Below are 14,728 nucleotides of genomic sequence, written 5' to 3' on the forward strand. Positions count from 1 at the left end.
TGGGGCTTGGCAGCTTACCTAGGGGAAAGAAAACTCTGATCCCAAACCTCTACTGCTTTGCGGCTACACCCTCTCACGGGGAGGGCTTAGGGAGTAAACCCAGAGGGAAAATTCCAGAGCTGGAGTCCCTCAGGCAGTCCTACACTGAGTTCAATGCTGACTGGCAATTGTTGTAAGGCAACTGGTACCAAACAGTATCGGTCTCTGCCATTCCTTTGGGTCCATCAGATGTGTGGAGAGGGAGAGCTTGCTACATGGGCAACAGTTTGCTCTCCATTTCGTACTGCCCTGGCTTGCGTATCTAGATAGCTAGGATGCAATATCCATGGTCATCTCTGACTGACAGAGGCCTCAGAATAGGCATACAGCTAAAAGGAAAATGGAGGGTTATGTGGGTGAGAAAAGCTAGACTGATCATGGAGCAGGTTAAAAGGTCAGCACCACATCAAGGGCTGAAGGGCGTGTACTGTGTTGTACTGTTCTACGTTTTATGTTCATTTCTTACTAATTGAGGCAGCCCTCACACAGCCAGATCCAACAGTAGTTACTTTCTCAGAAACATCAGCTTCTTGAACTGACCTCAACAACCCCAATCCTACCTCAGCAACAGAACACTTCAGACCACAAACTTGACGCTGATTGTGTTATGTTTTGTGCTACATCTTCTCCTTTATACTTCACTGTCTTGTGTAATTTTTTGCATCATTCAAGCTTGGATAGATTTTTACATAGTAGTGGAATTAAGGGTTATGGGTGAAAGGCAGGTAGGTGGAGATGAGTCCATGGCCAGGTCAGCCATGATCTATTGAGTGGCGAAGCAGGCCTTACTCCTGCTCCTATTTCTTATATTCTCACTGATTCTATGTACTGTCTGAATCTAGGCATGTACCTTTGATACAGCTACCAGCAAAATTTTCACTGCACTTGTACTGCACCAAACTTGTGCATACAATAACAAGCTTGACTTGACACACTGAAGATCAGTAAGTGATAAGATTCATTCTAATGCTGGTCCAAATGATTCATTCCTGCTCCAAGTACGTTTAGGGCTGTTTCATTTAATCAAACTTCAAGTGCTCAAATGATGGGAGTAATTTAAACAACTGATCTGTGAGAGAAAGCACTTACCATCACTATAATCAATTGCTGCATAGTTTCCAAGAAACAGGGAAGCAATAAAGCTGCTGACTAGAGAGATTCTCTGGAAAGAAAGAGGGCCAGTGTTCACAGACCATTGAGAAACAAGCATTAAAATTTTCTCAGCTTACATTCAATCTGGGTCAATGATCAATCAGAACAATCAGAAATAACAGCATTAAGCAAACCACTGAAAACAATCGGCATCGTTTTAAATGATGGTGGAGATACGAAATACTTGCCTCAGTCAATTCATTCCCTTCATTTTGAAAGGATTAAAACATAAAAGCAGGAATGTTAAGCTTAGACTTTATAAGGTATTGGTCAGACCACACTTGGTGAGCAGTTTTGAGTCGCTTATCTAAGGAAGGAAGTGCTGTCATTGAGAGCATCCAAAGGTGAATCATGAGAATAATCCCAGAAATGAACAGGTTAATGTATGGCTCTGAGCCTGTACTCACTGGAGTTTAGCAGAATGTAAGATAACCTCTTTGAACCTATCGGACATTGAAAGAAAAACATACAAAATGCTGGAGGAGCTCAGCAGATCTACTGACAGGCCAAAATTGAGAAGACATGGAGAGGATGTTTCCTATACAGGCAGTCCCTGAGTTATGAATGTCCAATTTACGAACGACTCGTACTTACAAGTGGAGGAAGGAAAACGCCATCCGCCATTTTACATCAGATCACAACACCATCTGTCATTTTAAGTCGTTGCCGTTAGCACTGTGTTGAGTGTGTAACTTTGTATTTGGCTTAAATTTTTCTTAGCAAGATTCACCCTGACCCCCCTTTTCCAGTCAGCACCACCCCCACTTGTCCCATTTAACCTGTCTCAGTGCAGTTTAGGACTGCTGCTGAATGTGTTCTATTAATGCAAAACGATCACAATTGAAAATAAAGTGGAAATAATAAAGCGATCGGAAAGAGGTGAAACACCATCAGTCATTGGAAAAGCATCAGGCTACAGTTGGTCAACGATCAGAACAATTTTAAAGGATAAAGTGAGAATAATGGAGCATGTGAAAGGCCTTGCCCTAATGAAAGCTACAATTATTACTAAGCAACGTAGTGGTTTAATTATTGAAATACATACATTTCTTAACCATTTTATATGCATAAAGGTAAAATATATACTATATACTAAGACAAATGTTTGACTAACTGACGCTAAATAATACCAGATGTACCTGTTCCGACTTCAAATCCGACTTAAAGACAGACTCAGAAACGGAACTCGTTTGTAACTCGGGGATTGCCTGTAGTGGAGGAAACCAGGACCAGAAGACACAGCCTCAGAATACAAGGACATCCGACTAGAACGGGGATGAGGAGGATTTTTTTTAGCCAGAGGTGGTGAATCTATGGAATTTATTGCTACAGTCATCTGTAGTGGCCAAATCATTGGATATATTGAAAGTGAAAGTTGACAGGTTCTTGATTAGTAAAGGTGTCAAAGGATACGGGGTGAAGGCAGGAGAATGGGGTTAAGGGGGATAATAAATTAGCCATGATAGAATGGTGGAGTAGACTTGGTGGGCTGATTGGCCTAATTCTGCTCTGATGGTCAAAGCTAAGGTTATAATTACTACACTGGCTACAGGTTCTTTTTCAATCTCAAATTCCAGTTCATGCAATTTTAAAAACATTCAAGTTTGATAAAATCTAATTGCTCTACTTTGTTACCTAACATTTCACCAACTCAAAGTAGGATCAAATCATTAGCGAATGCTGATGAATGCAAATTACTGGTAATGGCTTGATACATTCATTTGGAATCAGAGATATGTTAATGGCGTGTGATAAGATAATGAGGGAGTAGGTCACTGTGGAGCATTCAAGCAGCAAAGATCAGTTAGGCCATATGATTGCCTTCTTTTCTGCAAATGTTAAATACTAGAACAAATAAAGACAGATTGCTAATCATGCCTACAGAGTCAGCTGCAGAAAGTTGTAAAATTTATCGTACTAGCCTCCATATTATCGAGGACATCTTCAAGGAGTGATGTCTCAGAAAGGTGGCATCCATCTTTAAGGACCTCCACCACCCAGGACAATCTCAAAGTTACCGTCAGGAAGGAGATACAGAAGCCTGAAGGCACACACTCAACAATTTAGGAACAGCTTCTTCCCCTCTGCCAACTGATTTCTTGATGGACATTGAACCCTTGAATGCTACCTCACTACTTTTTTTTTTAATCTCCTATCTTTTGCACTACTTATTTAATTTAACTAGTTTATAAATATATATTTACTGTAATTCAGTTTTCCTTTTTCTATTATCATGTATTGCAATGTACTGCAACACAAAATTGCAATACAATTACAAAGTTAACAAATTTCATGGCACATGCCAGTGATATTAAACCTGCTTCTGACTCTGATTCCCTAATCCGACAATGAACAATGAACAATATCAAAGAAGTGTCCAATGTACCAACACTAAAGTCTATTCAATAAAGATCACAGAAATCCAAGCAGGAATATTCCAAAATAACTAAATTACAGGATTACAACTTAAATGGCACCCCAAAACAAAAGTTAATGACCTGGATTTGGACAGCAATTTTAAAGTGGAAAATCATTTCAGCACGCTTTGGAAACATAATGTGACAATAGGACCACTAAGCAAAGATACTTTGGTGATCAAAACTCAGTGCAGTGTTTATTCTGGTTTCAAGGAGAAGGGGTATGCAAAAGTTCCCTACATTAAAATAATGAGCACTCTTCGAAACTCCCTCATTGCAATTAAAAGCACACTGGAAGGTCCTGAGAATGTGAGAGATATTAAATAATTTCAAGCTATTCTTGTCAGCTATTGTTAGCCAGAACCAACACTCAGATTCTTGTTCACTTTCCATTCAAAGAATGTTTGCTGGTTTGTCTTGGTCAGTTAATACTAAGAATTTGCAATTAAGAATAACCTCAGGGGTTTCTTTACTAATTTGATGAAACTCATGAGGCATAGGCGGTAAAAATTAGAAAGCAGTTTCTGAGAAAAAATCTCTGTCAATGTTTAATTGGTTGCCAACATTGATGGTGAACAGCAAATGCTGGCTTAATGAAAAGCCTCCAAGTTCCTGGTGATTCCTTTGTCTCCAGGGAGAACACACTAGATTGTTCAGTGGCTGAATCATGTGGCCCAACCTTCAAAGCTGACTCAGTGCAATTATGGCCTTGTGTATAAATTAAGAAATAGTGGAATGTAAATGACTCTGAATGTTTTTTCAATTCCAACTAAAATATGATATTGTAAACAATTAAGAAAGCAAATAGTACACTGGCATTTATTGCAAGAGGATTTAAGTGTAAGAATAATACAATTATACAGAAGCTTGACTGGACTGCACCTATACTGTTTCAGGTTCCTTGCCTACACTGAGGTACCAAAATGATGAATCATTAGACTGATTTCTGGGATGACATGTTTGTCATAATAGAAGAGACTGAAGTCGTGGCCAATATTCTCTAAAGTTTACTAGAATGAGAAGTGAACTCATTGAAAGTTATAGATTTCTTACAGGCCTGTAAAGGTGGCTACAGGGAGAATGATTCCCTCTGGCGATGTACAGGGAAAACAGTCTCAGAATAAAGCGTAAGCAATTCAGGTCTGAGATGAAGAGACATTCCTTTAACTCAGAAGGTCAGAATTAGTATCACGTTTATTATCACTGATGTGTCATAAAATTTGTTGTCTTTTATCAGCAGTACAGTACAAGCCAAAAATTACTGAAATTACAATAAAAAATAAATAATTTGTGCTAAAGAAGAATAGAGAGGGAGCATTTACTGGCCACTCAGAAATCTGGTAGCATGGAGGAGAAAGCTGATCCTGAACCATTAAGTGTGAATCTTCAAGTTCCTGTACCTCCTCCAGATTATAGTAATGGGAAGAGGGCATGCCCTCGGATGGTGAGGGTCCTTAATGATGGATGCTGTCTTCTTGAGGCACCACCTTTTGAAGGTGTCCTTGATGGTGGTGAGGGGCATTCCTGTGATGGAGCTGGCTGAGTCTATAATCCTCTGTCAGCCTCTGACAGCCTCCATACCAGGCAGAATGCTCTCCATCGTACATCTATAATAATTTACTAGACTTTGGTGACATACCAAACCTCTTCAAACACTTAATGAAGTATAGCTGCTGGTGTGTCTTCATTGTAATTCCATCAATATATTGGGCCCAGAATAAACCCTCAAAGAATTTGACACCCAGGAACTTGATCCCGCTCACCCTTTTGACAGCCGAAGGACCCCTATAGAAGGATTGGCGTGTGTTCTCGTGACTTTCCTTCCTGAAGTCCACAATCAATTTCTTGGTCTTCCTGATGTTGAGTGCAAGGTTGTTGTCGCGACACCCCATAACCAGCTGATTTATCTCGCTCCTATATGCCCCGTCATCATCATCTGAGCTTCTACCAACAACAATGGTGTTACTGGTGAATTTATACAAGGTGTTGGATTCTGTCAAATTCTGTACCCTGGAGCACAATGGAAGTTCAGTGAACAAGTTCATTCAAAACAGAGGTGGATAGATTTATGGCTGTTGGGAGAAATGACAGATATATCTGAGGAAGATGGAGCTGGGGCAGATCTCCCCAGGCCTTAATCTCAGAATTCTTGCTCATTATTATTCGGTTTTAATGACACTGAGGATATTTGCAATGGAGAAGATATTGGCATTGGAGGATTCTGCTGATGCTGCTACCTCTCCAGCACTTTGTTGTTACCTTAAGACATAGGAGTAGAATTCAGCCATCTGGCCCATCAAGTCCACTCCACTACTTCATCACGGCTGATCCAATTTTCCCCCTCAGCCTCGATTTCCTGCCTTCTCCCCGTATCCCTTCATGCCCTGTACAATCAAGAATCTATCAAAATCTGCCTTAAATATACATAAAGTCCAGTCCTCCACAGCAGCCTATGCCAATGAATTCCATAGATTCACCACTCGCTGGCTAAAGAAATTCCTCCTCATCTCCATTCTAACAGGATGCCTCTCTGTTCTGAGGCTGTATCCTCTAGTCCTCTCCCACGATAGGAAACATCCTCTCCATATCCACTCTATCAAGCCCTTTCACCATTTGTTAGATTTCAATGAGGTCACCCCTTATTCTTCTGAATTCCAGTGAATACAACCCCAGAGCCATCTGTGGAGATATCAAGCGTCACATGTAAGTACGTGATTTGCGAAGAAATGACAGAATGATCTAGAAAGCATGGCAGTGTAAAACATGGTTGCTGCTTGCTGTTGTAAATAAAAGTTCTATTTCTATTCTTCCAGAATATGTTTTGTTATTAGAAACCCATGGTATGCATAAAGAACACAACATGGTGTCAGAAGTTGGTCTGGAAGAATAATACGTTCGCTAAACACAGGAGAAGCAAAGATAATCGAGAAAAAAAGAGCGCAAACTTTTTTAGCGTTTGCTAACAGCTTTACAAATGGAAGGGTTGCAACCTCCGAAAACACTTCAGCTGACTGGTAATGTAGCAGAGAACTGGAGAAAATTTAAACAGCATTTTGAAATTTATTTATTGGCGACCGGAGCAGAAAATAAATTGGAAAAAACGAGAGCAGCAATCCTACTCCACGTAATGGGGACGACGCAATCAAGGTATATAACCATTTTACTTTTGAGAATGGAGATAATTTGAATCTAAAAGTGATAATCGACAAGTTTGAAGCATTTTGTTTACCGAAGCACAATGTGACGTATGAACAGTACAAATTCTTTACATGCAAGCAGAAAGCTGGTCAAACAATTGATCAATTTATTACCGAGTTGAGAAACCGCAGTAAAACATGCGGAGTTTGCAGAACTGACAGACTCTCTCAGTAAAGACAGAATTGTTTGCAGCATTCTGGATAATGGCCTGAGAGAAAGACGCTTAAGAGAACCAGACGTAGATTTGGAAAAAGCTTTGATTCTCTGCAAAGCTTCAGAGACTGTGATATAGAGTTTTTTATTGAGAACTGCAGCGTACACGCTGTGAATAACCACAAACATGTTAGAAAAAATAATAAAATGGCAATGAAACCGACAGAGAGCAAAACGTCATCTGAAAGAAAAAAAAAACTTTGTGATCACTGTGGGTAGGAGCACCAACCTAAAAAGTGTCCAGCATATGGAAAAATATGCAATCACTGCAGTAAGAGTAATCATTTTTCATGCTGTTGCAGATTTGAATCGGGAGCAAGTTACAGCTTGTGATTCAGCTGGGAGCTCAGAGAATTCGACCGTGTAGGTAGGATTTAAGCCTACCTGGTCAATACCTGTGGAGGAGGGGGAACTGCGCAGGCGCGAGTAACGTCAGCGTCGAGCGCGCACTTTAAAAGGCAGGACTTCTTTTCAGAGCGGGCAGCGAAGTCCGTGGAAGCAGAGTCCTGGGCTTTGGCTAAGTGGGCTTTGGCGTAAGGGGACTTCGGTAAGCTTGTGTGATTGCTCGCTGAGGGGAAGAAGGTAAGGTCGCTAGGTGCTTTTTAGACATTCTATTAATCCAGTTCAGGTATGGGGGAGACAGTCAGAGCAGTGGTGTGCTCCGTATGCAGTATGTGGGAGGTCAGGGTCAACACAGTTGTCCCTGATGACCACACCTGCAAAAGGTGCGTCCAGCTGCAGCTCCTATCAGACCGAGTTAGGGAGTTGGAGCAGGAGCTGGATGAATTACGGATCATTCGGGAGGTGGAGGCAGAGATAGATAGGAGTTATCAGGAGGTAGTCACACCAAAAAACCAAGAAGTAGGCAGATGGGTGACGGTCCAGAGAGGCAGGGGGAGCAGGCAGAGAGAGCAGAGCACCCCTGCGGCCATTCCCATTAACAATAAGTATACCGTACTGGATACTGTTGATGGGGATGACCTACCAGGAATGAGTTGTAGTGGTCCTGCCTCTGGCACAGAGGTTGAACCCTCAACTAGAAAGGGGAGGAGGGAAGAGAAGAGAGCAATAGTTTTAGGGGACTCTATAGTTAGGGGGGCAGATAGGAGATTTTGTGGGGCAGATCGGGAGTCTCAGATGGTATGTTGCCTCCCTGGTGCCAGGGTCCGGGACATCTCAGATCGGGTGCAGACTATTCTTGAGAGTGAGGGCATGAACCCAGATGTAGTGGTCCATGTAGGGACCAATGATGTAGGTAAGATGAGTGAGGGGGTCCTGCTTAGAGAGTTCAGGGAGTTAGGAGTGAAGCTGAAAGGCAGGACCTCCAGGGTGACAATCTCGGGATTGCTACCTGTGCCACGTGCGAGTGAGGCGAAGAATAGAATGATTATGCACATTAATACGAGGCTGAGAGCATGGTGCAGGAAGGAAGGGTTCAGGTTTTTGGATAATTGGTCTTTGTTCCAGGGACTTTGGGATCTGTTTCGAAGGGATGGTCTACATCTGAACCGGAGGGGTACTAACATTCTTGCAGGAGTATTTGCCAGTGCTGCTCTGGAGGGTTTAAACTAGATGTGCAGGGGGCAGGGATCCAGATCCAGAGGGTTGGTCAGAAGGTGCATGGGGTTAAATGTGTACAAGGTTTGGGTGATCTTGAGAAGGTCATCAAAATTCAGGGTGCAATTTGCCCGATGGAAGTTCAAGGAGCTGGGTTAGGTACAGTAGACAGTGTTTTAAGCAAAGAGAGGAGGAATGGGCTAAGAATTCTATACTTGAATGCGCGTAGTGTCAGAAATAAGACAGATGAGCTTGAAGCTCAGATGAAAATGGGGAACTACGATATTGTTGGGGTAACGGAGACATGGCTGCAAGGGGATCAGGCCTGGGAATTGAGTGTACCAGGGTATACGTGCTATCGTAGAGACAGAAATATGGGAAGAGAGGGTGGGGTGGCCCTGTTGGTGAGGAATGAGATTCAGTCCTTAGCAAGAGATGACTTGGGAACAGGGGAAGTAGAGTCTGTGTGGATTGAGCTGAGGAACAGTAAGGGTAAAAAGACCCTAATGGGTGTTGTGTACAGGCCCCCAAACAGTAGCGTGGATATTGGGTACAAGTTGATTAGGGAGTTAACATTGGCATGTGCTAAAGGTAATGCAGTCGTTATGGGAGATTTCAACATGCAGGTGGACTGGGAGAATCAGGTAGGTGCTGGACCCCAGGATAGAGAGTTTGTGGAGTGTCTAAGGGATGTATTTTTGGAACAGCTTGTGCTTGAGCCAACCAGGAACGAGGCTATTTTGGACTTGGTGATGTGTAATGAACAGGAATTGATAAGTGATCTTGAAGTAAAGGAGCCATTAGGAAGTAGTGATCATAACGTGATAAGTTTTTATCTACAATTTGAGAGGGATAGGGGCAGATCAGAGGTGTCAGTGTTGCAATTAAATAAAGGAGACTACGGAGCCATGAGGGATGAGCTGGCCAAAGTTAAATGGGCAGATGCCCTGGCAGGAAAGACAGTGGATCAGCAGTGGCAGATATTCTTGGGCATAATACAAAAGATGCAAATGCAGTTCATTCCAATGAGAAGGAAGGATTCAAAGAGGGGGAAGGGGCCACAGTGGTTGACAAAGGAAGTCAGAGATTGTATAGCATTAAAGAAAAAGAAGTATGACAGGGCTAAGATGAGTGGGAATACAGATGATTGGGAAAGTTTTAAGGAACAGCAGATCTTAACTAAAAAAGCAATACGGAGAGAAAAAATCAGGTATGAGCTCAGTCTAGCCAGGAATATAAAAGGGGATAGCAAAAGCTTTTTTAGCTATGTGAAGAGAAAGAAGATAGTTAAGAACAATGTTGGCCCCTTGAAGAATGAATTGGGGGAAATTGTTATGGGAAACAGGGAAATGGCAACAGAATTTAATGCATACTTTAGATCTGTCTTCACCAGGGAGGACACAAGCAATCTCCCAGATGTATGGATGGGCCAGGGTCATAAGATATCAGAGGAATTGAGACAGATTGACATTAGGAAAGAAACTGTGATGAGTAGACTGGTAGGTCTGAAAGCTAATAAATCCCCAGGTCCAGATGGTCTGCATCCGAGGCTTCTAAAAGAGGTGGCTCAGGAAATTGCGGATGCATTGGTAATCATTTTCCAATGTTCCTTAGATTCAGGATCAGTTCCTGAAGATTGGAGAGTGGCTAATGTTGTCCCACTGTTCAAGAAGGGAGGGAAGGAGAAAACGGAGAACTATCGCCCTGTTAGCCTAACGTCAGTCGTGGGGAAGATGCTTGAGTCCATTATTAAGGACGAAATAGTGGCACATCTAGATGGCAGAAATAGGATTAGGCCGAGCCAGCATGGATTTACCAAGGGCAAATCATGCTTGACTAATCTGTTGGAGTTTTTTGAGGGTGTAACAAGGATGTTAGACGAGGGTAAGCCAGTAGATGTTGTGTACCTAGATTTTCAGAAGGCATTCGATAAGGTGCCACATAGGAGATTGGTGAGTAAAATCAGAGCTCATGGCATTGGGGGCAGGGTTTCAACATGGATAGAAAACTGGTTGGCAGATAGAAAGCAAAGGGTAGCAGTGAATGGGTGTTTCTCAGACTGGCTGGAGGTGACTAGTGGGGTACCACAGGGCTCTGTATTGGGACCACAGCTCTTTACGATTTATGTCAATGATTTAGATGAGGGCATTGAAAACTATATCAGCAAGTTTGCTGACGATACTAAACTGGGTGGCAGTGTGACATGCGAAGAGGACGTTAGGAGAATACAGGGAGACTTGGATAGGCTGAGTGAGTGGGCAGATACTTGGCAGATGTCATTCAATGTGAATAAATGTGAAGTTATCCACTTTGGAAGCAGGAACAAGAGGGCAGAGTATTGTCTGAACGGTGTCGAGTTAGGTAAGGGAGAAATGCAAAGAGACCTAGGAGTCCTAGTTCACCAGTCAATGAAGGTGAATGAGCAAGTGCAACAGGCAGTGAAGAGGGCAAATGGAATGTTGGCCTTTGTTACAAGGGGAATTGAGTACAAGAGCAAGGATGTCCTTTTGCATTTGTACAGGGCCCTGGTGAGACCACACCTGGAATATTGTGTACAGTTTTGGTCTCCAGGTTTAAGGAAGGACATTCTGGCAATTGAGGAAGTGCAGCGTAGATTCACTAGGTTGATTCCTGGGATGGCAGGGCTGTCTTACGCAGGGAGATTGCAGAGATTGGGCTTGTACACGCTGGAATTGAGGAGATTGAGAGGGGATCTGATTGAAACGTTTAAGATAATTAAAGGATTTGATAGGATTGAGGCAGGAAATATGTTCCAGATGTTGGGAGAGTCCAGTACCAGAGGGCATGGATTGAGAATAAGAGGTCAGTTATTTAAAACAGAGTTGAGGAAGAGCTTCTTCTCCCAGAGAGTTGTGGAGGTGTGGAATGCACTGCCTCGGAAGACGGTGGAGGCCAATTCTCTGGATGCTTTCAAGAAGGAGCTGGATAGATATCTGATGGATAGGGGAATCAAGGGATATGGGGACAAGGCAGGGACTGGGTATTGATAGTGAATGATCAGCCATGATCTCAGAATGGTGGTGCAGACTGGAGGGGCCGAATGGTCTACTTCTGCACCTATTGTCTATTGTCTATAAGTAGAAAGGAAATAAAACACGTAAAGGTAGTGTTTGAAAATTAACGCGAGGAGTTTCATATAGATGTGCTTTGTGAAAACAAACAAAGTAAGAATGACTGGACCATGCCTTTGCAAGTGAACCAAAAAATTATTCTGTTTAAACTGGATACTGGAGCACAAGTAAATGTTCTTGCAGAACCTGAGTTTAATGCATTAAAGCTAAGACCAAAGTTACATTAGACAAATATAAAAGTGACTGGGTATTCAGGTGCAGACATTCCAGTTAAAGCAACATGTGTGGTGAAAGTATTACACAAAAATAGTGTGCACACACTTTCGTTTGTGGTCATGCCAAAAAATGTACAGTCACTACTTGGTTTATCTGCCTGTGAGAGACTGAATTTGGTGAAAAGAGTCTTGGACCTGGACTGTGACACATAGTCAGAATACAGTGATTTGATGAAAGAGCGAGAGAGAAGAGAATTTGATTCCAACATGGCAAAAGTAGAAGAAGTGATAAAGAAAAATCCCAGACCCATCCCTTTGTTACCAAACTTGCCGGTACAGTACAATATAGATCTGAAGCCAAAGAGTAACAGGATCCAATTGAAGAAGTAAAAGCACAAGTGAAGGAATTGAGAAGTTTTATTGAAATGTTGAAGTCTCAGCATAAAAAAGAGATTACACAGTTAATGAATTGCGATTTCTTCGCAAAGACCTCAAGAAAGAGATAACTTCAGAGTTTCAGTTAACTTATGCAGACCAGATGAAACATGAAAATAACAATGAAACACAAGAACTGTGTGAACCACTTAGAAGGTCTACTTGTGTTCATAAACCCCCAGAGAAACTGATAGAGACATGTTAAATTATGCATTTGTTTTGATTATTGGTGCTAATTGTTTTTCTTTTTAAGGAAAGGAAGATGTGGTGATATCACGTGTCACATGTAAGAACGGAGTTCAGAGCATGCGCAGAAATGACAGAATGATCTAGAAAGCATGGCAGTGTAAAACATGGTTGCTGTTTGCTGTTGTAAATAAAAGTTCCAGTTCTATTCTTCCTGAATACGTTCTGTTATTAGAAACCCACGGTACATATTAAGAACACAACACCATCAAACGCTCTTCATATGACAAGCCATTCAGTCCTGGAATCACTTTCGTGAACCTCCTTTGAACCATCTCCAGTTTCAGCACATCTTTTCTGAGATAAGGACCCAAAACTGAGGCTTCACTGATGCCTTAAGAAGTCTCAACATTAAATCCTTGTTTTTATATTCTAGTCCTCTTGAAATGAATACTAATACTGCATTTGCCTCCCTCACCACAGACTCTACCTACAAATTAACCTTTAGGGAATCCTGCACAAGGACTTCAAAGTCCCTTTGTGCCTCAGTTTTTTTGTATTTTCTCTTAATTTAGAAAATAGTCAACCCTTTCATTTCTTCTACCAAAGTGCACGACCATGTACTTTCCAACACTGTATTCCATCTGCCATTTCTTTGCCCCGTCTTTGCAGCATACACAGTTATTGCTTTGTAGGCCTCAAGTTCTGTGTCAAGTCTGAAGTGTTGATATTCAAACCCTTTCCTCATGTGGACAAAGAATGAGTAATTGTACTGACAGAACTGCCATAATATATTGTTACAGTCTGTTGAGAAATGACTCCAAAGATATTGGAAGCAATCTACCTTTCTCCAAGAATTTCATTATAGACCCATATTGTTGAAGAGTAACGTTAGGAAACAGATGACGAGCCTATCCCTTAACAGTTCCATGGAAATTTGAATAATGTCTGTAGACTCAGAGTCATTTTCATACTGTGACTGAGATTGATGTAAATGAAGTGGGCGAGGAGGCAATGCAGGTTTAAACAGGTGCCCTTTAGTCTCAACAGAAAACTTCATTGGAGACAAGATGCAGTATACCCAGTGAAAAAGTAGAGAAAAGTATTAGTATACTGTAATGTTATAAGATTGTTTGTCACATATACGATTATTAAGGGATTGGACACACTGGAGGCAGGAAGCATGTTCCCGCTGATGGGTGAGTCCAGAACTAGAGGCCACAGTTTAAGAATAAGGGGTAGGCCACTTAGAATAGGGATGCGGAAAAACTTTTTCACCCAGAGAGTGGTGGATATGTGGAATGCTCTGCCCCAGAAGGCAGAGGAGGCTAAGTCTCCGGATGCTTTCAGGAGAGAGTTAGATAGAGCTCTTATAGATAGTGGGGTCAAGGGATATGGGGAGAGGGCAGGAACGGGGTACTGATTGTGTATGATCAGCCATGATCACAGTGAATGGCGGTGCTGGCTAGAAGGGCCGAATGGCCTATTCCTGCACCTACTGTCTATTGTCACCAGTCTACACTGAAACTGTCAGCTTTAGATTTTCCTACTGTTTAAGAACACCGCATATATGCCATCATGTAGCAGATGTTATGCAAATGCCTAACACCAGACTTCTTAAAAAGGTGCAATACACAGAGCTCTTGCACTAGATGGATAGCAGAAGCTTCCATGAAAGCAATGAACCTTCCCACTCGGATGCATGACCACTAAAACTGAAGAACAAGAAGAGATAACACTGAGAGCTTCTTCATCAGGAGCGCAGCCATAAAGCCCGAAGGAGAATGCAAGTCAAACTAGCTACCTACCTATCAAATAATGAAAGGCCTAAATAGAGCGAACATGGAAAAAAATGTTTCCTACTGTGGGAGAGTCTTGGATCAGAGGGCACAACCTCAGAATAAAAGGACATGCCTTTAGAACAGAGATGAGGAAGAATTTCTTTAGCTACAGGTAGTGAATCTGTAGAATTCAAAACACTGGTAATATTTAAAGCATAGTTTGATAAACTTAATTAATAAGGGTGATAAAGATTACAAGGAGGCAGGAAAATGAGGTTGAGATGGATAATAAATCAGCCATGATAGAATGGCAGGGAAGACCGAATGAGCTGAATGGCCTATGTTCCTATGTCTTATGGTCTACCCACCACACCTCCTTCTCCACCTCTGGCATAGTCCGTGGATCCAATTCGCACCTCATCAGCCACCTTGCAATCACGAGA

At 42.0% G+C, this 14,728-nt stretch overlaps 1 protein-coding gene across 3 annotated transcripts in view; it reads right to left on the reverse strand.

Annotated features, from left to right (window-relative positions):
- Nucleotides 1–14,728, reverse strand: part of xylb (xylulokinase homolog (H. influenzae)) — a 283,379-nt gene that overhangs the window by 212,712 nt on the left and 55,939 nt on the right. For all 3 annotated transcript variants that reach the window (XM_059971798.1, XM_059971796.1, XM_059971797.1), the window contains one exon: nucleotides 1,129–1,201. In XM_059971798.1, the coding sequence (XP_059827781.1) occupies nucleotides 1,129–1,201 (73 nt within the window). The remainder of the gene's footprint in view (nucleotides 1–1,128; nucleotides 1,202–14,728) is intronic.

This window comes from Hypanus sabinus, chromosome 6 (assembly GCF_030144855.1).
Source record: "Hypanus sabinus isolate sHypSab1 chromosome 6, sHypSab1.hap1, whole genome shotgun sequence".
NCBI classification, from domain to species: domain Eukaryota; kingdom Metazoa; phylum Chordata; class Chondrichthyes; order Myliobatiformes; family Dasyatidae; genus Hypanus; species Hypanus sabinus.